General features: G+C 42.7%; 1 protein-coding gene across 17 annotated transcripts in view; it reads right to left on the reverse strand.

Moving 5' to 3' along the window:
* SRCIN1 (SRC kinase signaling inhibitor 1) overlaps positions 1 to 22,718 on the reverse strand; it is a 262,355-nt gene that overhangs the window by 59,608 nt on the left and 180,029 nt on the right. For 11 of the 17 annotated variants that reach the window (XM_053362007.1, XM_053362010.1, XM_053362009.1 and 8 more), the window contains one exon: positions 5,999 to 6,190. The exons of 5 other annotated variants lie outside the window; for them this stretch is intronic. In XM_053362007.1, coding sequence (XP_053217982.1) covers positions 5,999 to 6,190 — 192 coding nt within the window. Of the gene's footprint in view, positions 1 to 5,570; positions 5,650 to 5,998; positions 6,191 to 22,718 lie in introns of those variants that run through there. One more of the 17 variants, XM_053362020.1, reaches the window with a different exon arrangement.

A 22,718-nucleotide genomic window follows, 5' to 3' on the forward strand; every position in this document is an offset into this window, starting at 1 on the left:
ACAGAACAGGAGTTTGTGACATTAAACCAGGAGTGTGGTTTGACAGAACAGACCCAACAGGAGTATGATCTTTTGGATTTGACAAATGAACATGAACTTGGAAGGAGCCAGATTTGGAAAGGAAAAGTTTGGTTTAGTTTGGAAATGGGGGGCTGGATTGACCCTCCTATGTTGGGAGGTCTGGACCATTCAAATACGGCAATGGGAGGTGAGATGTTTGGGACTGTGGGGGCTCTCAATTTTGGAGGGCCCTTGAAACATGCTTTTAAATACTACATGGAATGCAGTGATGAATACGGAAAAGGGTTTGATCTGTCGAGAAGGGTTAAAAACATTGTCAAGTTGGAGTTATCACGAGCAAGAGACATTGTCAAGCTGGAGTTATCACGAGCCGGAGATAAGGGAAATTACAGTTACAAATATGAAGAAGAGCTGCGGAAGGACCATGGAAGTGACAAGAGGGCCATGGACATAAGGTTACCAGGTTAATAGGCTAGATTGATGAAATAAGGACTGACAAAACCCGGAACCAGGAAGAAGGGACGCTGGATAAAGATTGGATTTGTTTATATCTTTCTTTTTTCTTTTTTTCATTATTAGAATGTTTTATAAAGTTGTTGAATGATAGAAAAATGTTGGAAGGAATTACTCGGCTTTAGCAAAGATGCTTAAGAATTATGAAAGAATATTATGATTATAAAAAGCTGGTAAGGATAAGATTTAAGTTTTAAGTCTTAAGGTTTATTTTATTATAGAAAGATAGGATTAAAATAGTCTAGGGTTTTGTAATGATAGAATTTAAAGGATTTGCTGGGATAATCAATAATTAGGATACAAAGAAAGGGAGGAGGAGGAGGTCTAAGAAAGAAGGTAATGACAGTTAAGGATTTGAAAATAATGAATTTGTTTTTAAATGTTTTTAAAGATTTGGGATTTTTGTATTTTTGTCACTTTTTGTTTTTCTATGTTGGTTCTTTTTTCTTTTTACACGGGGGGAAGTTTTTTTTAATCTTTTTTCTTTATTACTCTGTTGACTATTTTTACTCTTTGTATTTTCCTCTGTTTCTATTTTGTTTGCTTTTTCTTGTTGTAATATTTTGAAAATTTTAATAAATATCTTATTAAAAAAAAAAGAAAACTTTACGGCTACAAAGAGAAACAGTGGATGGAAAATGCCTAGTGGGACCTCAGTAGGGGGACTTTGGGCAATCAGGGTAATGGGGCTTTTGTCCACAGCCTGTTCCTTTAAAGTTCCTCTCGACTAGTAAAAAAAGATTACTGGTCAAATTTATACAGGGCACAGAATTTATGTGTGCGCACATGCGTGTACATAGATGCACACATGATTTTGTGTGTGGTTTTTTTATTCTTCCTTGCTTATTTACAGCTTTGGATAAAACATGGACTCCTGGGTCTCCTGCACCACTTTAAACAGAAAAGGAGCATTAAAGGACAGCTTTGAAATCACTTCAAAGTGAACCACCACAAAAGTCTACGTGGTACAGCGGCTAAACAGATGATGTGTGTGTGTCTTTCTCTCTGTGTGTGTGTGCGCACTTATTCCAAGAGAGCTGTATTATGGCTCTGACTTGCCATTTTCCAGCTGCTTGTTCATATATCCCTGATGAGTCTGCTAGAGAGCATGCAGAGAGAATGCTCTGTGGCTCCACCCTAAGGCAGCTTGCACCAACAGTACCATTCACTTCAAAGCTGTTCGCATCAAGTAATTGTATCCTACTAGCTTGGTGCAGTCTCTAATTAAACTCAGATTCGAGAAATAGGACTCTTCTCTCCTCCCTGAGACCATCTGGGCCTATTTCCTTTAATATGGCCTAGGCATTTGTATTATTTAGTATACTTATATGCTGCTTCTGAGAACAGCTTATCGGGGGCTTTCATGCCATCTCCCACCCAGGCACCAACCAGGGTGGAATCTGCACCACTTTTTCACAGCAACAGCAAACAAAGGCTGTCAGATCATTCTCTGGCCCCTCAGGTGCTTTTTAAAACTATAAATTATTTAAATACCGAGTGAACAAGAGCCGCACCGAAAAGCATTTTAGAACACTGACTCCCTGGAAATTGCAAGATTATACACAAGGCCTTTTACCATCTGTTGATTTTTTTTTGTCCCCCCTCCCCACTGCAGATGTAGAACTTTAAGGTAGAAAAAGAGAAGGGAAAGGGAAAAGGAGTCAGAGTTGTATTGTGGAGACTTGGATTATTTATTTTATTTGTTCATAAAAAAAAAATAACCGTTCCAAAGTAGTGAGTAACATTACCTATTTTTAAACCATAACCTTGGCTAGGGAACTATATCACAAAATTCAAAGAAGCACTTATTTAAAAAGATGGCCGTGTTTCAGATTTTGATTGTTTTGCAAAGTGTGAATTGGGACATTTAGGCAAACCTACCTAAGTTGGAATACAACTCCCATCAGCTACAATCAGAAAGATCAAAGATGGTAGAAGTTGTAGACCAACATCTGGAGCGCCAGAGGTTCCTTGCTCCCTGCTTTGAAGGGTTGAATAGCTGCTCACACTAAGTAAAGAACTGGCATTCTGTTCAGGCACTCCCTATTTTCCATTGCAATTCTTTATGTCCCAGAGCTTTCTAGAAACAAAAACAGGCTTGGCAGGGATTTGTTTATTAATGTCCATATTTATAAATGCTTCATTCTCTGCTGGGCACATAGCACAACCTGATCTAGCTTATAAAACCAGATTTAGAACAGCTGTGAGAGGTCGGGTGGGCGGGAACCCACACAAGTCAATCTATTAAAACTCGCAATGTGATAAAACAGCGATGAGCTCCTGCTGAACTAAAGCTCAGTTCTCCAAGTGTGAGAAAACTAGACTACTTGACGGATGGTTTGAAATAGTTTCCTGTTTAAAGAGGAAGTTATGGCTCTATAGATGGTGCCACCTTCCATATTATGTGTAGAATTTCTGTGTGCCAGGAGGCAGGGTCAGCATTAACGCTCTGCTCTCAATCTTTAGCCTGCTAATTGTCATTATACCGCTGTCCACATTTCTCAGAGAGTAACTACTCCTAGAGGGTCTCCCCGGACATCTTCCAGGGGTTAATCCTCCTCATGGTACCTTTTCAGACCCTTTGAATAATGCCATTTCTCATGTCTGAATGTAGCCCAGTTTCTGAACAGCCACACAAGCATTTCAAACACAAGATTTGCATCAGCAGGGAAGCTATTCAGCACCCAGAAGATGCAGCGTTTGTGTGGCTCCATTTTATCTTTTAAAAACACACAAGCACACAACAAGAGAAGCTTTTTCTTGTCAGCAAATGCTAGCTGAGAACAAACAACTACTGGAATAAGCAAGCTGGGGAGATGTGTGGCTGGCAGGGAGGAGGGACACTAATATTTTGAAACCAGATTTTAAAAGGAAAAGGAAAGGAAGAAGGGGAAAGAAATCAATATTGAAATGATAACAGCCATAATCATCGTTTAAATGAGGCATTAATTGGAGAGTTTAATTATTCCTGTGGGGTGGCACAGAAAATGTTCTCTCCGTAAATAATTTACCGTAAAATTGGCTGCAATTTTTCTGTCTCTCTCAGCGTTGTTGCCAACACGGAGCTTTGAAATTTCCCAACCTTCAAGGAACAAGCTTGCAGTAGGGGGCTGAAAGGCACATAACTCCTTCACTGGTTTGGTACGGTTTGGTGTGGCATCTGAACCTTGTTGGTTTTGGTGTGGGAGGAAAGATAGATTATGGAAAGATATATTATGGCTATATTGGGGAGGAGCCATAGCTTAGCAGTAGAGGACATGGTATGCATGGAGAAAGGCCCCGGGTTCAGTCCTCTGCAGCAGTGGCTGGCACCCGCTGGAAGTGGTGGGCCAGAAGGCAGGGAGGCCAACAGTTGGTGGAGCCAAAGCCATCAACAGACAGAGCCAACTAATTCTAGTTTTGCCCCCATGATCCTTGCCATTGAGTTGAATAAAGGCAACACTGAGAGTAAGGAAGAGGAAGTTGATAGCCGATGCCACCCCCGAACAGGCTGTAAATAAGAAGATGGGCAAGCGAGGGCAGGCTGACGGCAGACTGAAGTTACGGGGATACTACTCCATTTGCCCTAATGGACAGGTCTCCACTGATCCCATGGATGTCTCAGTAGGACTGGGAGGCACCCTGTCACAAGTAGACAATACTGATTCAGTATAAGGCAGGTTCTCTAGCTTAGCTAGCTTCACACGTTACAAGTGAGGCCTAGTTCAGGCACTATCAAGCCTGTGCTCCAACTTGGAATTGTATAAAGCAATTTTCTATGCTACATGTACACAGTTGCCCAATTTGAGTAATTATTCCTCTTGGGAAAAGTGGGAATTTTTATTTATTTATTTATCAAAATGCATATACCACCTGACTCATGCCCTCCAACATTTCTCCAATGAAAATATGGACATCCTATTACATAGTAATAATAATAATTTTATTATTTATACCCCACCCATCTGATTGGGTTTTCCGAGCCACTCTGGATGGCTTCCAACATACTGTATATGAAAACACAATTAAATATTAAAAAAACTTCCCTATACAGGGCTTCCTTCAGATATCTTCTAAAGTTATTTATCTCTATGGCTCGGGAGTTGTATAACTCGCAAACGCTCCAACGTTTCTCTGATGAACGTAGGGACAGCCTACCATACCCCCCAACATTTGTCTGATGAAAATAGGGACGTCCTAAGGAAAAGCAGGACATTCTAGAATCAAATCAGAAACCGGGATGGTTTCTGTAAATCCAGGACTGTCCCTGGAAAACAGGGACACTTGGAGGGTCTGCTGACTGTAACAAATCCTGCATGTGGGGAGACGTGTGTGTGTGTGTGTGTGTGTGTGTGTGTGTGTGACAGTTTAAAAAGCAGTATTTAAAACATTCGAAAGATAATTAAAATCAACAGTAAACTAAAGAGAGATTAAAACACAGGTCAACACTCTACACATCTAGACAGGCCTGCCTAACCAAAAACGCATTAAGTAGGCACTGAAATTAAGTATCTCAGGTTTGAAAGGCCTGTCAGAATAATACTGTTTTTAGAAGATGACTGAAGACGAACAACATTAGTTCCTACTGGCAAGGAGTCCCACAGGGCAGGGACTGCCTCAGTAAAAGGCCTGGATCCTTTTAAAGGCCAGGACATGTGGGACTCCAAATGGGTGCCCAAAATCTACCACTTGGAAGCAGCTGCCTCATTTTACCTCGTGTCCTTTGCAAACACAGGATAAAAATGGTCACCATGCAGATTGCAACTGTCAGCTCTGACTTTTAACCTGAGGCTTTCTGTCTTAGTGTCTTTATAAATACTTGATTCTGCTTTGATCCCTTGGTTAAGCTGAAACCTTGCATACATCCTTCTATTTGAAATAAATAAATAAAAAACCCAGATATTTAAATTCAGGCATTTCCCAAAGGTATCTCCCATCATCAAACCATCTTCAAGATTATCTCTGAGCAGCTGTTTTTGAATCTGAGACAAAGCCTTGCCCATCTACATCAGGCGAGCAATCTGTTTTTTTTCCTCCCCGTCTCCCTGATAGCTTACTTCATTGAGAAAAGAAAAAAGAAGAAGCATAAAACTGACTGGATAAAGAAGGGGAAGAAGAGGGGGAAAGCTGATACAGCTGTATTTTGACAATGGTGTGGGGGGTTTTCAGCCAAAGAGCTGCCGTTGCTATGCTCTCAACTTGGTTGCTAAGGGGCCTGGCACACGTGCATGGCGGAATGTCAGGGTAGCTGACTTGATGGTACTTTCTCAAATCAGTGGAGGTTAATCTTTCACAGAATTGACATTGTTTCGGTTTTATCAGGTGGAACACTCAGGGGAAAAAAGCAAGGCTTAATTTATGCCAGAATTCAAAATAAATCAAGGCTTTTAGGCCCAGAGCTCTCCCCACCCCCGCTCCAACCTCCAAATGCCGGCCACAAAATACACCTCTTTCTGGATACTGATGGGGTTCCTTCTCATGTTACCTCAGCGGTGTGGGAACTGCTTCTTCGTGGCGATCCCACACTGCTGCAGTAAGCATCTGTATATTGAACCATGTGGGCAGGACCAATCGTGTGGGTCTCTCTCGCCTGATCCTCCTCCTCCTTCTTGGCTGGTCGATCAGGGCTATAGCCAGCCTTCCTTGCTAGATGGGGCTGCCACATTTCCAGGAGGGGCTTCAAAGAAATGAATGGAAAATCAGTTATATCCTCACAACCAACATGAAACATCTACAACTCTTGTCCTCTGAGCTGAGTAAGAGCAATCGGCTTGAAAGTCCGGAGGCTTTTTGCTCACTTCAATGAATTTACTCAACCCCCTAAAATGAAAAACAAACACACAGCTCCTTCAAGCACCCTGCCATGCTCAGTCACAGTATCCAAAAGTGGACTCCCAGACCACATTGATAGGAGGGTGGTGATCTTGAAAAAGATCCACCCAGAGCTAAGTTTGAGAGGGCAGAGTAGGCTCAGGTGAATGGAGTTTGAAGCCATGACCATTTCTGGGGGACAATTTTGGGGTGAGAAAAACAGTGGTAGTTAAATACTTAAATTTGCCCAGTCTCAAAACAAGATCACATTCTTTAAATTGAAGCTGCCAGATACAGTGGTACCTCGGGTTACATATGCTTCAGGTTACACACACCGCTAACCCAGAAATAGTGCTTCAGGTTAAGAACTTTGCTTCAGGATAAGAACAGAAATAGTGCTCCGGCGGCGCAGCAGCAGCAGGAGGCCCCATTAGCTAAAGTGGTGCTTCAGGTTAAGAATAGTTTTACATTGAGAACGGACCTCCAGAACAAATTAAGTACTTAACCCAAGGTACCACTGTAACAAACTTTCAAAGCTTGTTTGTGGGATGGGGTGGGTGTGTTGTTCTCAGTGGGATATTGTGTGTACCGGACTCTCTCTCACTAAGAGACTGTCCCACGGGTAGTTCTGTTCAGCTGTTCAGTACTCATGGGTACCAAATATGTGATGGAGAATGTGCCTGGCTAGTCTTGCCCCCAGGAGCTGCTGCGTGCATCCCTAATTGATGCGTAACTGGCATCAGTGTGAAGGGGGTTCATGTATGGAGCAGCTTCAAGGTATAGGGATAGCTGGGCCTGTTCTTCACAGCCCTTCTCAAGCTGACAGCAAACAAAAATACACCTCTCCTGTGATATCAACGCTTCTCCGAATTTTGGGGTGAAAATCTTCCTACTCTACAGTGCAAATATACAAAAATGCATATTGCTACGCATCACCCCAATCTCGTGAGTGGTGTGGGATTCCAGGGATTTCAGGCACTTAACCAGTGGTTATGTTTCCTTTTGGAAATGAGGCATGGCAGAGACTGTGGTGTCTTTATTGTAAATGGTTTATTTACACATACATACAACCTGAGCCTACAATGGAGGGGTTCACGGCATTAACACTCCAATAGGGTTATGTTACTGGCATAGGCACAGCCTTGGATCAAAACAGACATCAACCATTGTCCTCTGACCCTTTCTTTCCAGCTTGCCACCTTTACCACCCTGCAAACTTTTTCCTCAAGGTCACATCACCACCAGCTCTCAAACTCTACTTTAAATTCTGCCTTTGGCTTCTAACTAACCCTGAGTTGAGGGAAGTGCCCCTCCCATTTGCTATCTGGCAGAGTCCCCTCTCTTTGACTTTCCTAATGGCTCACTATCTTTCTTTTGCTCTTCTAACAGCCTCATCAATTTCCTCATCAGGAAACTGGCCTGGCTTATATTCTAACATTTGCTGACTCCAGGATTTCAGTGTCTGGCACCCAGAAACTCATAACCCAGGTGAATCTGGCACCCACATGTTGGGAGGAAATGTGTCAAAATGCATACATCAAAGAAAATAACATACAAAATTACAGTAGAGGAAATTGCATTCAAAAACATGTATATTAGGCAAGTCACATAATTTCCCTTTATCCCCTTTATTGGGAAAGATTTGCACTAAAATGCTGACAAATTTTAATGATGGTTTTTTTTAATGGAAATTGCTGCAGAAACATGGTACTGTGAATTTAAGAACAGTACACTTGAGAATGGAAAAAGATAGTTTTGCCCATCCGTGTTCTGTGCCAAACAACTGCACAGGGCTTATCTATCCTGATTTTTCTTAGCGGTTTTGGAATCTTGCCTCAGAGATGCAGCTCCTACAAGAAAAGGGGCCCTAGATACACCTCAGGACTAAATTTTGTTTGGTTCACATTTTAATGCAAGCCCACCTAACTTACACTTCCTGAAACAAAAAGCACAATGAAGTGCAGCCATCTTTTGAAATTCAAACTTCTTTAGATTTTGCCATGCAGTTCTCCAACCCAAAGAATATGTATGCAAATGCATATATATATATATGATGATTTAAATCAACGGATTCATTCATCCCTAATACAAAGGTGCTATTGTGTGCCACAGATTTCGTGACTGCATCACACAAGAGGATACACTACAATATTGGGAGCATGTCAGTGACTTCTTGAAAAACACAGGGCTTAACTATACTACAAGCCTAATCCGGTTTAACAGTCATTCCATCGCTACAGGGAATAATAGCAAACTGTAGAACAGTGAGCCAGGAGGCTTGGAATCTTTAGCAGACATGGTGTCACTTACTAAATTCCCAGGATTCTTTTGGGGAAGCCATGACAGTCAAACGTAAAGGAAAGCAGTTTTCCCCCTAGATATTGTTTCCAGGACTTACATCTGAAGAGATAAGCGGGAGATTGCAGCTGATGAGTTAAGTTTCCAATTGTCTACAGCTGTGTTGTGTCTCTCCCATAGCTTCTGCTAGCAGAATAAATAAATGAAACTATGATGAAGGAACCAGTTCCTTGTGAAGTTGGACAGGCATGGCCTTTTAAGTAACCAAGCACTGTCAATACCGCCCCCAACATTATTTAGATATGCTTAATCTAGGCACATGGCAACCAGCAGAGAAGTTCAGACTTGTACATGTAGAAAAGGGAAGATATTAGTAGTAATTTAGACAAGAGCAAGCACATGGATGACACCAGTCCTGACAGCAAGCAAAGCTTTCCAGTTAATTCCAGAATTCTAATTTTAGTTTTTAATTAAAGCAGGGGTTCGCGACCAGCTCTTTGCAGACCAAGCTTTGTTCAGGTGGAGTTTGGGTTGACAGTAAGGAGCAGCACATTCATTGCACTAAATATTCATATTGCTTTTTAATTGTATTTTTATTGCTTCTTTTACTTATTGCACTGTGTTTCACTGTTACCATCTGAGTTTGATGGATTCTATGGAATTCAAATTGTCATTCAATAAATACAACACATAAGAATTAAAAGATGCAACAAAATACATTTAAAAATCACACAGCAGCTAGCAAAGTACATTATAATTATTTCAACAGGCGGCGGGGGGGGGGGGACATTAAGTAGTGTACTAAGATCCTCAGCAATTTTCAGGTGACTCATGGGGGGAAAGTTTGGAAACTATTGTCCTAATACATAGAATTCTGTATGCAATTTTTCTGTATGCATGTTACTGCAAGCCATTTCCCATGACAGAATGCATTTTTATATGTTATTTTCATGAATATATGCATTTTCAGGCACACGTTTCCCTAATTTACACATTTTGGTACCCAGGTTTTTTGTTCCTGCAAAACTCAGAGAAGTACAGATTTCAAAGGGTAGCACCTGTTTTGGCTCACTATTGATTTGGAAGTGAGAATTAGGAAGAATCACCTTTAAATGAAAACTGAACTGAATTTCTCAACCTTACTGACAGATGGAGAGCAGAGCTCTAGTCAAAAGGTGGGAATGGCTGTGGGTTGCCAATGCACAGATCTAGTGGCATGGAGATGGGGTGCTTAGCACTTGTCATTCACAGGAACCTGGGCAAGAGGGGTGTGCTTTGGGAAGAATGTCTCATTGAGTTCCTGTCAGAGGGGATTAATAAAGGAGAATACATTCTCCTGAGTCTTCAGCCAATGTTCAAGATTCACATGTTGGGCTTTCTTTGCACGGGGAGAATAGTGTTTGGAAAGAGCTGATAATTCTCAAAGGAACAGAAATATTTTCCCATTGCTTCTGCCAGGGATTACAGCCAGCTACAAAGTATGTTCTCTGTATTGGCAAACAGGTATGTTTGCTTGGCTACAGATTTCCCAAATGTATGCAGTTAGTCCATACTAAGAGGGTAAGCAGACTCCCTTTTCTGCATGCTCCATTCTGCCACTGGATCTGACAACTTTTGAAAATCCAAAGAGAGGGAGATTTAGGTTTGCTTCATGGCCATTTATTCTCATCCTCTCAATCTATGAGGAAAGGGAGGCCAAACAACCCTTCTGTGCCTGAACATATTTACCGGTACGTATCTTATTCCCATTCTTTTAAGGCTGAACAGTGGATGTATGTCTTCTCCGTCCTTTGCACATTATATGCTGGGGTGTTTTTCCCCCCTGCATGGTTTGTACGCTGAGCATTTGATCAGAGAATTTTAACTTAATTAATTTGCTCTCCCCTCCAAAAAGGAGGCTACTGCCTGGTAAAAAGTTCAATTCTGATCTATCAGCTTGGCTTCAGCAAGGCTTATTAAGAGCAGAGCTTGGCAGATCAAAGCACTTGCCAACAAACCTGAGCTGGACTGCAAAGCATACTTCACATGGCGCATTGCATGGCGCTTTGCAGCATAGCTGGGGTCCTTTGTAAAGCTCTTTCCTAATTTCCCGCAAAGTGTTAGTTAGCTTGCAAGACCTGAGCTGTAGAGCAGTTTGCTTTGATCTACCAGAGGCTCAAATTTCAATTTCAAACAACATTGAATAGGAAACTTCAGTAAGTTTCCGAAAAATAAGGAGAACATGTCCAAATTAATAGAGTAGTCAGAAAACCAGAGTTTATGGTGGCTGAGGGTATCAGCAAAGGGTTGCCTTATGAGCAAGGAAAGAGGGTTCTTCCCTCACCACTAAGCAACCAGAACCACACACACACATTACCTGTGATTTAGAATTGCCACGCAGACAAGAAAAAGTACTTTCAAGGATGTATTGAATACTTCCAACTCTTATTGTAGAAATTAATAACATTTCAAACTTGCAAGCATTCTTATGCATTGCAAAGGACTGGTGTTCAACATACAGGGCGTGTTAGTTTTGCAAATAACCCCTTTATTTGCCATGCACACGTTTTCTGCGACTTGTCACCTGCTCTATGTATAATGTATTGATTTATTTCAATGATTTGTCTACTGTGCTGCCTTAATCACAGTCATCTCTAAGCATGCTATCGGAGACCTGGTACGAGTTAAAACTAAACACCAGTTTGTATAAAATTTCGTCTGCTGGGTTTACTCCCTTCCTCTTCTGCCTGTTGAAGAGCCCCATGAATCTCAAAAAACCTGCCTGTGTTAAGTTGGCTAATAAGTATTCTAGTCTATATACCATGTATCTTCTTATATTTCATGAATTATTTTATGGCACAGTGTGTCAAGGGATGAGAGCTGTGAGATTCAAATGGGCATCAGTGATGATAATATGCTCTTATATTTATGGAACACCTTTCACCCAAGAGACCCTCTTGACTTCATCTGTGTACCTGCCACTCTACTAAGATGCCTGGGCCTTTGAAAGCAAAGCCTGTGGCTGTTTATACTTGGCACATGATCCACACAGGAATAGAAGCCCACATCTGCATCACTACATGTGGAGGGTTTAAAAGCTACTGTGCGGCTGATGAAGGAAGAAAAGAGAACACTGGGGAACTAAACACAACACCATTGATGAAATTCAATGGTTAGATCTGGGGGAGCTCACCTAACCGAGAACATCTTCAGCTGAAGATGCCCAAATTCACTTCCAAATAAAAAAGATTACACTAAATTGTTTCATTATGCAAATGAAGGTGACATTATGCAAATCAGATGCTTTGTTTTCCTGACTGTGACACTCTGAGTGTTGTTTAGCTCTTCAAAAACAGACTTGATTTATTGTTGCTTAAAAAAAGAAGAAGAAATTAAAGGGATAAACATGGATGGGAACAAGCCAGCCAAAGGTAAGTGCTTCGAGACCCACCAATTTCAATGGGAGATTGAAGCATGTTTTTATGTATTACCGAAATAAAAAGCGATGGAGCTTATTTGCTGAAGTTGTTTAACACCAGCAGCAACACGGCAGATTACACCCGAACTGACTGGCAAATGTTTTTAATTGCATGCTTTAAGACTTCCGGGTTAGCGCCATCGGCGAATGGCGGAGTTCCTCCGACCGGAGGAACGGGCTCCGTGGAAATTGGGGCCTCCCGCCGCGGCGAAGGCGGGGGCCTGCTAGAAATCCCAGGCGGAGGAAGCCTGGGACCGTGGGGTTCGACAGAGCACCAACAGTGCCTCCCCTACTCACGAGGAAACCCATTTTTGGGGATCCGGAGTGAAGTGGGGTGAGCAGCGTGGTGCATCGAACTGATCGCTATTTCCATGGAGGGAAGCTGCACAGCCATCGCCGGAGAGCGCTGACATTTGGACTCTAAATCAAGTACCCGTGAGTAAAAACGGAGAATCGGATTAAGAATCTGCAAATTTTATGAATTAGGCACGAAGCGGGAAGGTGTAAACAGGAAGTCTGCCTCCCGTTCTTGTACACGGATTGAAGCAAAGACCTTGCAACCTAATAGCTTAAAAAGTCTTTTTAAAGTTGGAAGTTTCCTGCACCCATAACCAACAAAACCCCCTTGAAAGCAGGAGAAAAGGGGGGGGGGGATTTGACTGTTTAATCCTGCAGGAAGTGTGTAAAGGAGTATAAGTTTCTACCGTCCCAAACCTGGGGACGGGGTATCGGGACAGAATCTGAGACATCCATTGATTGAAAGTGGAGCATTTTGACAGGTAGAAAAAATAAAAGAAAAGAGAAATAAACTAACTTCAACGCCACCTTCTGCATTTCTGCTTTTTAAAGAAACAAAGTATTTGAAATTGAAAGGACTTGGAAATTGAAAGTAACTTTCTCTGTTTGATACTTTCCTGAAAATGGATACAAATAGAAATTGTGTCCCCTAGAGGGAGCTTGTCAGTCTGCGGTTTCAGCTTACATATGTAAGGCTTTGGACCGTGGGAACAGCCGTTTGACCTTGTTTTTGAACAGAAATGTTTTGGCAGGAAGGTTTGGTGTCTGCCCTTGACAGGACTAATGCTCTGCTGGAGCAGCTGTCCGGGAAAATGAGCCTGATGAACGAAAAACTGGATTTTATGAGTGCTGTGGCCAGTGAATATGATTTAATAGAGAACAAGGATAAAGAAGTCACACAGCGATCAACTCAGGAATCTGGCTTGACAAGGCAAGTTCAAGGGCAGATGGAGAAGGAAGATGTAGTTGCTATCCCTATATAACACAAATGGTAAGACCCAAAGTTCTACAGGAACAAAAGCTATCGCCTTGGAAGAATGAATTTGGAGAGTGCTGGGAAGCATCTGAAGTCAAGGAAGCTTTCTACTCTAGTGGGACCTTGAAACAGGTGAACAACTACTTGGTCAAATACTTTTTGGACTACAAAGATGAAGATGGGGAGTGGAGCTGGGGGGAAAGAGACAATAAGATGAAGAAAAATGGAAATTATTACTGGATGGAACCCCCCGGAAACCCACTCTCACAGAAACTAACAATAGACAAAGAACTGTGTAAGTACAAACAACAACAACAAAATCTGCAGAAGGGGCCTAGAAGAGACTTAAGAGCCTCGGACATCAGAACACCAGATTGATGGACTAAGTAATGGACAGAAAGGACTGATATGACCCGAAACCAGGAAGAAGGGACGTTGGATGAAAATTAGAAATACGAAGGGAACTTTTTTATGTTAACTTTGGAATTAATGCAATATTATTGAAATTTGAGGGATTTTGCCGGATAGGAACTAAATTGGCTTTAGTAGAAATGTTTTTTAAGGAAAAATGCATGAATGTGTTGTGTTTTTGAAATTTTAAGATTTTTAACATAAGATAAGGTTAAATGGAGTAAGGTAAATTGAATAACAGATTATATTAAAAGAGGGAAAGGCTATATTGATTAATGAATAAGATAGAGTGTCATGATTAACTATTTAAATTAAAATTGAGAAATTTGGGAAGAATTTGCTGAAATAACGAATTAAACTAGAATACAAAAGGGGAGGTGTGAGGAGGTTCAAGAATTAAGCAAATGAAAAATTGTAATTGGAGATTTGTATTTTTTTCTTTTTATTTTAATCTTTACGTTTTCTTTTTTGGGCTAGGGTTGGGGATTTTTTATGTATTGATGAAACTTTGAATAAATATTACTTTAAAAAAAATAATAATTGCATGCTTTAATTTCCACACCACATACGAGATTTTTGAGAATTTATTTTGCTGGATCAGATTCAGCATTCACATTAGCCCTCTTCAGGTGTTGCAAAAGTCAGTTCATTCAGCATGCAAAGGGAAGAGTCCCTTGCATTGCTCTCAATAAGTTGGAGGACTAATGAATGAAGCAGGAAAACTGTGTGCTTGTGGAGGATCCCCACATGTTTTAAAATCATGTAGAGAGCCTCCACACATCCAGGAGGCTCCCTACTTGATATGTTTGCCTTCCATTTTTTGCAGAGTGATACGAAAGGTGAGGAGGAGGGGCAGAGCTTGCAAACTTCTCCCTGTCAACAGCCCCCCTCCTGGTGTGTTGAACAAACTGTAAAGAAAGCATGGCTTGATATCATGCGCTGGCTGTGGTATTTGCATCAAGAGCAAATCCAGCCTTCTGTAGTGAAGCTAAGCCTGGAAGACAGCTAAGCCTGGAAGATGGAGTAGCAGGCATCACTTTTGAGTGGAGAGCTATTCGGGTCCTAAACAAATGAACATTGAGTGGTCTTGACATAACTACTCTTTTGCACCAAACCTGCTCTATTCTCCTAATATTATAAACATTTGATACATAACCGTCTGCATTGTTGCAGATGAAGCATCCATGTGCAAGAGCCACATCTTGTTATCACTTCCACAAGACCACTGAGGCTGACAGACAGGAGCCTACAGAAAACCCAGTCCACAGAGCCTGTACAGTCAGAGTCAGGACCCTCGTGGGCACCTTCCCCTGATCCTGAGCAACCAAATGCCACCCACCATAGTGTCATAGTACCTCATTGGTCCAATAGTGCAGGCAGTATACCAGGCAGGTGGTAGGAATGTATGATAACACCAAGGTTGCAGGTTTGATCCCTGTATGGGACAGCTGCATATTCCTGCATTGCTGGGGGTTGAACTAGATCAGGGTTTCCCCGCTGTTGTTGGACTACAACTCCCATCATCCCTAGCTAGCAGAACCAGTGGTCAGGGATGATGGGAATTGTAGTCCAAAAACAGCTGGAGACCCAAGTTTGGGAAACCCTGGACTAGATGGTCCTCAGGGTCCCTTCCAGCTTTACAATACTATGATTTCTATGCCCATCTTCAGGCCAGAGGGTTTAAGAATTCGTGTTTTCCTCAAGGGGTGGAGCTTAGGAGAGGCAGTCTGCTGGCAGACAGTTTAAAAATGCTCAGGTTGTCTTCAATCTTTTGTCAGAGAAATTTGCCCACTTGGAGCGCTCCGTCGGCCTGCCTTGCTCAGGGACCAGACGCTACCTGACACCAACTCCAACACATGTATCCCCCCCAAAAAAATGAGAGCCTGAACACTATGACGCCTTAAGACTACAAAACCCATGATGCAGTACAACTTCAGACAAAAGGCAGGCGGACAACAGCTGCCGTTACTGAAAGGAAGTTAAAAGTTGAATTACATGGTGCAGATGGCACCAGAATTCAAACAGGCATCTGGGTTTGCTATGGAAATCTGCTGCTCAAATTAAGGAGACAGAACTCAAAATGAATTTTCTCTGATGGGGTTTTGCTGTGCTGTCTAGGCTTGGCAGCAGCGGCTTAGTGTGCTTTGAGTTTGCTGAACTTTGGTACCCTCACTGATTTGGTGACTTTCACTAGCTGTGCTGGCTGCTGTGCCCTTTCAATTCTTTGCCAAACTGATAATCTGTAAATTGACAGGGGTTCACAAAAGCAGAAGAACTTCCAGTTCCCTTTCTCGCCAACACAACCAACAAAGGAAATGAGTACTGCAGAGGTTACCTTGAACATTTCAAAGACTGGAAAAGGGGAGATAAAACATCACGATAATTTTCAGACCCAGCCTAGATCGCAGGAACACAGCAAGGTGCCTCATACTCATTTGACACCATAGCTATTAATAAAACTATTCCACTATTGTGCTGGAGAGGCTGCAATAGGTACAACATTTCACATGTGGTGGACGTTTGAACATAAAAAGCTTTTCTGGCAAAGAGTGTTTACAGAAATAAGCTATATTACAGGCCAACATATGGAATGTACCCCAAGTTTGGGATTGTTAACTATTTTTAAAGAAGGGCAACCTGACCTTTCCTACAAAGAACTAATTACTTTTCTTTTAGTAGCGCAGAACTGGAAAGGATTGGAACAACTGTGCATCTCTCATTGGAAACAGAATGTATGGCCTATCGCTGTATCAGAAAAATTAACAAAGAGATTACATGCATTGAATAATACAAATGATATAGCTGATTTTGTTGAAATGTAGCATCCCTTTATAAAACACTTTACTGATAACCCTGAAGAACGGCAACTACCAAAATCACAGGTTGGACTTTGGCAAGCTTAACTAGATCAATCTGTCCTGGAGGGGGACAAGTTGGGATTTTTAGTTTGGGAATTCCATACATCTGGAATTTCCCAGACATGTCCAGGATTTGTCTGCTGAAATTAGCGCCTGGGTGGTATTTTCAGAAATTGGTTAAAATGTCCTGAAAAATCCAGGCACATGGCAGCCCATATTGGAAGTGTTGCTTTTTTGGTGAATTCCCCCCCCCAAAAAAAAATGTTCAAAAACTTAATCTTGCAGGGGGGATTTTGCAAAGAAATGGCTCAACAATTTAGGCCAAAACAAAACAAGCTCAACAACCCAGCTCTCCAGGCAGGGAACACCTACCTGGAGATGCCCTGTTTTGAACCTGGGGCCTTCTGCATGCGAGGCAGATCCTTGGCAAATCCTGCTACAGGATTTCAGACAAGGGACATTCCCAGCTGTAGCTGGAGGCACTTGGGACCTTCTGCATACAAAGAATGTGCTTTTTCACTAACCTATATGGCCTTGGATACGAGGACAATTATTTTTAAAGCTCTACACACACACACACACACACACACACACACACCACACACCACACACCACACACACACACACACACACACATATCCACAGCAAATAAGGGAGACCACCCTCTCTCTCCACAGCCCACTCTTTTTCAACATCAGGACTTAATCTGAGGGTTGTCATATATGCCAAGGACTGACCTGGACCAATCTGGATGGTCACTGTGTTTATCCTATTATGGATGCCCAATATGCAGGATTCTGCAAGCTTAGCTTGGAGATGTATTGTCACCTTTTAATATAAAACTGAATCCTGGCAGGGTGGTCTTGAGTATGCTCAGCCAGTGCTGTACAGTGGTACCTCGGGTTAAGAACTTAATTTGTTCTGGAGGTCCGTTCTTAACCTGAAACTGTTCTTAACCTGAGGTACCACTGGGGCCTCCCGCTGCCACCACACAATTTCTGTTCTCATCCTGAAGCAAAGTTCTGAACCCGAGGTAATATTTCTGGGTTAGCGGAGTCTGTAACTTGAAGAGTCTGTAACCTGAGGTACCACTGTACTTTAAAAGGAGGGGGAGAGAAAGGGGAAGAGAGGGGGAAGAGAGGGAACCCTTTTGGAATCTGAGAGGTTAGGGGAGTGTTGTGTTCCTGCACAATGGTTGCAAGAGGCCTGGTCTATCTACCCAATCAGAGGGTGCAAAACTCAACTCAGCAGTTGTTCATCCGAATGTTCAAAATATCTGCCCTTCTCTCTGCCAATTATTTATATATTATTTAGCCAATATATAGACCGCTTACTAGAGGGCTAGCCAGCCTGGTGCCCTCCAGATATTTTGGATGACAACTTTCATCACTCTTGACCATCAGCCACACCATGTAGGGTTTTGTTACCTTCCCCCTCAGATGATTTTTATGAGGGCAACACTCAGACTAAGGACTCACCTACACTTCCGCTTGTCCCGTGCCTATAAAGCATGGATCCAAGCGGTTTTCCGCTCATCCCATGTTATCTAGGCATGGGTCCAATAAGTTTTTCGCTTGCCTGGCCGCTTTCCCCAGGAAAACTCACTCTTTAGTGCCGCGTCTGAGCAAATGTCAATCTGCAGAAAAAACCTATTGACATCTGTTCTGATTCAGAGGTAAACAACTGGTTTTCCCGGGGGTGGGGGGAGTGACGGGACAAGAGGAAGTGTGAACAAGGAGGAGGAGGAAGCTGGCAGGTGGTGTAAGCAAGAAGATAGGCCCGTGGGGACTGGATGAGGGCAGACTGAGGTTGGTGAGGCAGTTCTCCATTTGCCCTAATGGACCAGCCTCCAATAGCAGCACCTGCTACAGGACCAGAGAGCACTACCCTCAGAAGTTAGGCAAGGCAATACAAAGCAAGCACTGCCATAGGGATGAACAGATCAGGCCATTTCCAGACTCTGCTAGTTTCACATAATTTTGTTCTGAGCTATTACCTCACAGTTCAGGTGTGTGTGTGTGTGTTTAAGTGCATGGAAATTCAGATTCTTAAATACTCATATTAATCTAAAGTACTATTTTTACTTTTTTTGTTTATTATTTTGTTACTTTTTTTGAACCAAGCATTGCGTCGCAAAATTTGGAGGACAACTGTGTTCCAATCTGCATATTATTAGCCCAGGAAGCGTGAATCTGGCTGGTCCGCTTAAAATTTAGGATTAAACAAAGTCTTCAAGCGTTCCCCGTTTCCCCCAAGTTAACTTTGCTAACAAGCAAAATAGCGGTAGCTGGCAGTGTTCTGTTAGGCCTTGAACAATGTAAAACAGTGGCTTAAAAATGTTACAAGACAGCTCAGCATGAGTAAAGACTTGAAAATGCAAATACAAGAATTGTCATAATCACACAGAGATGGAATAGTGCAGCAAACAAATCCCTAGTGGTTTTAATTTACTTTCGCCAGGGATTTATTTTTTTTATTACAGAACTGGCTGCCATAAAGATAAAGCTCAGTTTGGCTCACCAAATGTGCATCCCTACATTTCTCAGAGCCGTTCAACATGCCACATAGACTGAGGAGGCAGACTGAGGGCCCCGATTCATGATGTATTTGTGGTTTGGGAGCTATTCAGTTTCTTCCCATGCTGCAAAGTTAAGTCGAGGAGTCCTAGGCTGTGTGGGAGGTTGCCGTTCTTAGAGCTCCTCCCCTCCCAGTTATTACTCTTCCCGTAAACTGGTACCAACCTTAGAGACCAACTAAGTTTGTTCTTGGAAGTGTGCATGCACATGAAAGCTTATACCAAGAACAAACTTAGTTGGTCTCTAAGGTGCTACTGGACAATTTTCTTATTTTTTAATATATTTTGACTGCGTCAGACCAACACGGCTACCTACCTGAATCTGGTACCAACCTGGCATGGCTTAAAGCTATAGTGTGAGCTGCTTCCATGAAGCTTGGAGCTACTTGTGTTACCTTTGCTCCGTGAAAAGCAGCGACAATGCAGCAGGTTCCACACAGTAAAGTTAAAAATCAAAATGGGAAGGGCTATAGCTCTGGGGTAGAACATCTGCTTTGAATGCAGAAGGTCCAAGGTTCAGCCCTGGCATGTCCATGTAGGGATGGGAATGTCCCCTCTTGGAAACCCTGGGGAGCCGCTGCCAGTCACAACAAACAATGCTGAGCTTGATGGACCAATAGTCTGACTCAGTATAAAACAGCATCCTATGTTCATAAGGGGACTTGAGGTGGCAGAACTCTGGACTGTACCACTTCAGGGCACCACATCACTTTGGAAGACAGGCAAACTAATGTCAGTGTACTGGAAGAAGCAAAGATCACCAGCGTTGAAGCAATGATTCTTCAACATCAACTTCGTTGGACTGGTCATGTTGTGCAGATGCCTGATTATGGTCTTTCAAAGCAACAACTCTATTCTGAACTTAAAAATGGAAAGCGTAATGCTGGTGGTCAACAAAAGAGATTTAAAGACTCTCTCAAGGCAAATATTTAAAAATGTAGTATAAACACAGACAACTGGGGAACACTGGCCTGTGAGTGCTCCAATTGGAGAACAGCCTTTACCAAAGGTGTTGTGGGCTTTGAAGATGCTCAAACTCAGGGCAAAAGGCAGAAACATCCTAAGAGGAAGGCATGCTTGGCAAACCCTCACCATAATCAACTCCCACCCGAAAACCACTGTGGAAGGACATGTGGATCCAGAACTGGCCTCCACAGTCACTTACAGACTCACTGTTAAAACTGTGTTCATGGAAGACAATCTTACTCAGCTACAAGTGATATTGGAATGCTCTGTGCACTCCCTGAATTAGCACATTAGCACACAGTTTTGGCATAGCTCTCTCCCTGTGTGTACTGCATGCTGGGAACTTTTATGTGGGGGAGCAATCAAAATAATAAACCCTGGGTGCTTCCACACTGCAGAATAGCCAAAATTTATTTACTCACTTTCTACAGTGCATCTGCATGATGGTGCAATCAAAACACATTCCTCTCCTGCTTTCCATGTTCAGTTTCCATTTTCCCATCCACCCAAAGCTCAGACTATATTGCAGTTTACCCAGGTGCAGGTGGTCTGTTCAATAGTGTTCCTGGCTGGTCATGGCCTGTATAGAGCTATTTCCTTCTCTCTTGTCCATCTCTCCTGTCTAGGAAGCAGCTCTATCATTTTCCCTTTCCCAGTAGTCTGGCCTTGCAATGGGGATCAGAATCAGGAGTGCAGTGGATGGCAGAGGGAGTGGGTTTAACCTCCACCCACCCAAATGAAAATTTCCCGGCACAACATTTGGTGCTGTGGAAATAAGAACTAAGCTGCAAAGTGGTAATGATGATACAACAACAACAGAATTTCAATTTTAGTTTTAAAGCAGAACATGCATTATTGGGTGCTGCTAAATTGTCCATGTCTGGAAGCACCAGCTGATGTGCACACATGCACTTTGTAGTGGTACAGTCCAGAATAACTGAAGCCAGCCCACATGATCACATCAGAGAGAGTAGAGCCTCAAAGTCAGAGGACACAACGCCAAGGGAGGCTTGAGGCTCTACAGCTTCTTTCTTCTCAGAAAAAAACCATCTCCATTCCCCTGCACTGGGCTATTTTTCATGTAAACATGAAAGGAGAAGAAGAAGAAGCTTCTCAGGAGGACCCAGAAAGGGAGGAGGAAGACACCCTGACACAATTAAGCAATTCTCAAATCCCATGCAACAATCCCTTTATTGTGCCTGCTGAGAAACAACTTCATTATATCTGCCTGGTTAGATAAGGCAGCTTTTCTGATGCCGCCTCCCCATGTGCCTGTCTCCCCTTTCCCTACCCCCACATTGCTGCACCACTGTGTCAGCCGATATTACGCTTGCCAACTCTGCAGTCTCGAATATTTTGTTGCTGGAGGCTTCAAAATTGGCTTGGGAACATAAGTGGAAGGGAGGTGTGAGGCAGATGAAGGGACGAGGACTCCAAATTATTTTATAGTGCACAGAAGCTCTGCCCAACCTAAGTCCCTCTTTAGTATATACACCCCCCTTTCCCCTGCTTGAACCCACAAATCCAACTCTTCCACGCATTCCACCCCAAAGAGGTGCCTGTCCTCAAGCCAAGCCATCCTGTCTTGAATTCTTGTCTCTATGTTTCACACTCCAATGTTTAGAGGCGGGGTTTCAGGCACAGACATTCTCAGCCATGCCTGGGCAAAGCTTTCTGGTTTTCCATGGGGAGGGGCAGGGACACAGAACCATTTCAAGGGAAGGGGGTGTGTCTTAGGGTTGTCACCTTTTATCTAGCAGGGCCCCTGTACCTTTAGCAGCGGCATGACATACAGAAGTTTAGTGGTCAAAGCTTTTCCTGGCCTGGAGATATCAGTGGCAGAAGAATCACTCAGTTGCTAAATGTCTGTCTGCCATGTAGCGACGCAGCCACACCATGGAGTGGAAAAGTGGTGGGTGAAGTTCAATTTTAGCTCAAACTGAGTTCTGCTCATAGTCTTTTCTTTTTTTCTTTATTTAAAGTGCTGCCCAATTTCTGCCTCCCAGTCCTCTGGGCTTTTCCAAATGACCTACTCGTTGAGCTTTAGTCCAGATTTCTTCCCATAAAGTTTGCATGGCAGTTATATAACAATGCCCGCTCTACACTGAGCATTAATTCAGATTTGTCTGCACAGAGGTTATACAACAGTGAATCAAGCAACTGGTATCCCACGTTTCCCTGTATATTTTCACGTCACTTTCCTTACTTTTTAAAAAAGTACATTTTGAAGTAGGAGTGGTTCCGCTGTGCAACAGAGGCAAATCCACTTTGACTGTGTTACCGAAATTTGTCATTTTATGATTGAATCCCACCTGCAACGCAGATAGTCTGAAAGCAGCCATGACCACTTGCTAAAAGCCAGATATACCGCACAGTCGATGAAATCAAGCAGCCGTCAAATCAACTGATGTTTTTGGATTGCACTCAGTAGTGATCTAAGAATCCCACCCGTTGTCATAAATGCACATTCAAATCAGTCCACGTCCCTAGAGGTATGTAAACTGATGCAGCAGCTGCTGACAAATCAAGGGAACTTGCAGGGAGAGGGGGGGATGG

This window comes from Podarcis raffonei, chromosome 13 (assembly GCF_027172205.1).
Source record: "Podarcis raffonei isolate rPodRaf1 chromosome 13, rPodRaf1.pri, whole genome shotgun sequence".
In the NCBI taxonomy this organism is placed as follows: Eukaryota; Metazoa; Chordata; class Lepidosauria; order Squamata; family Lacertidae; genus Podarcis; species Podarcis raffonei.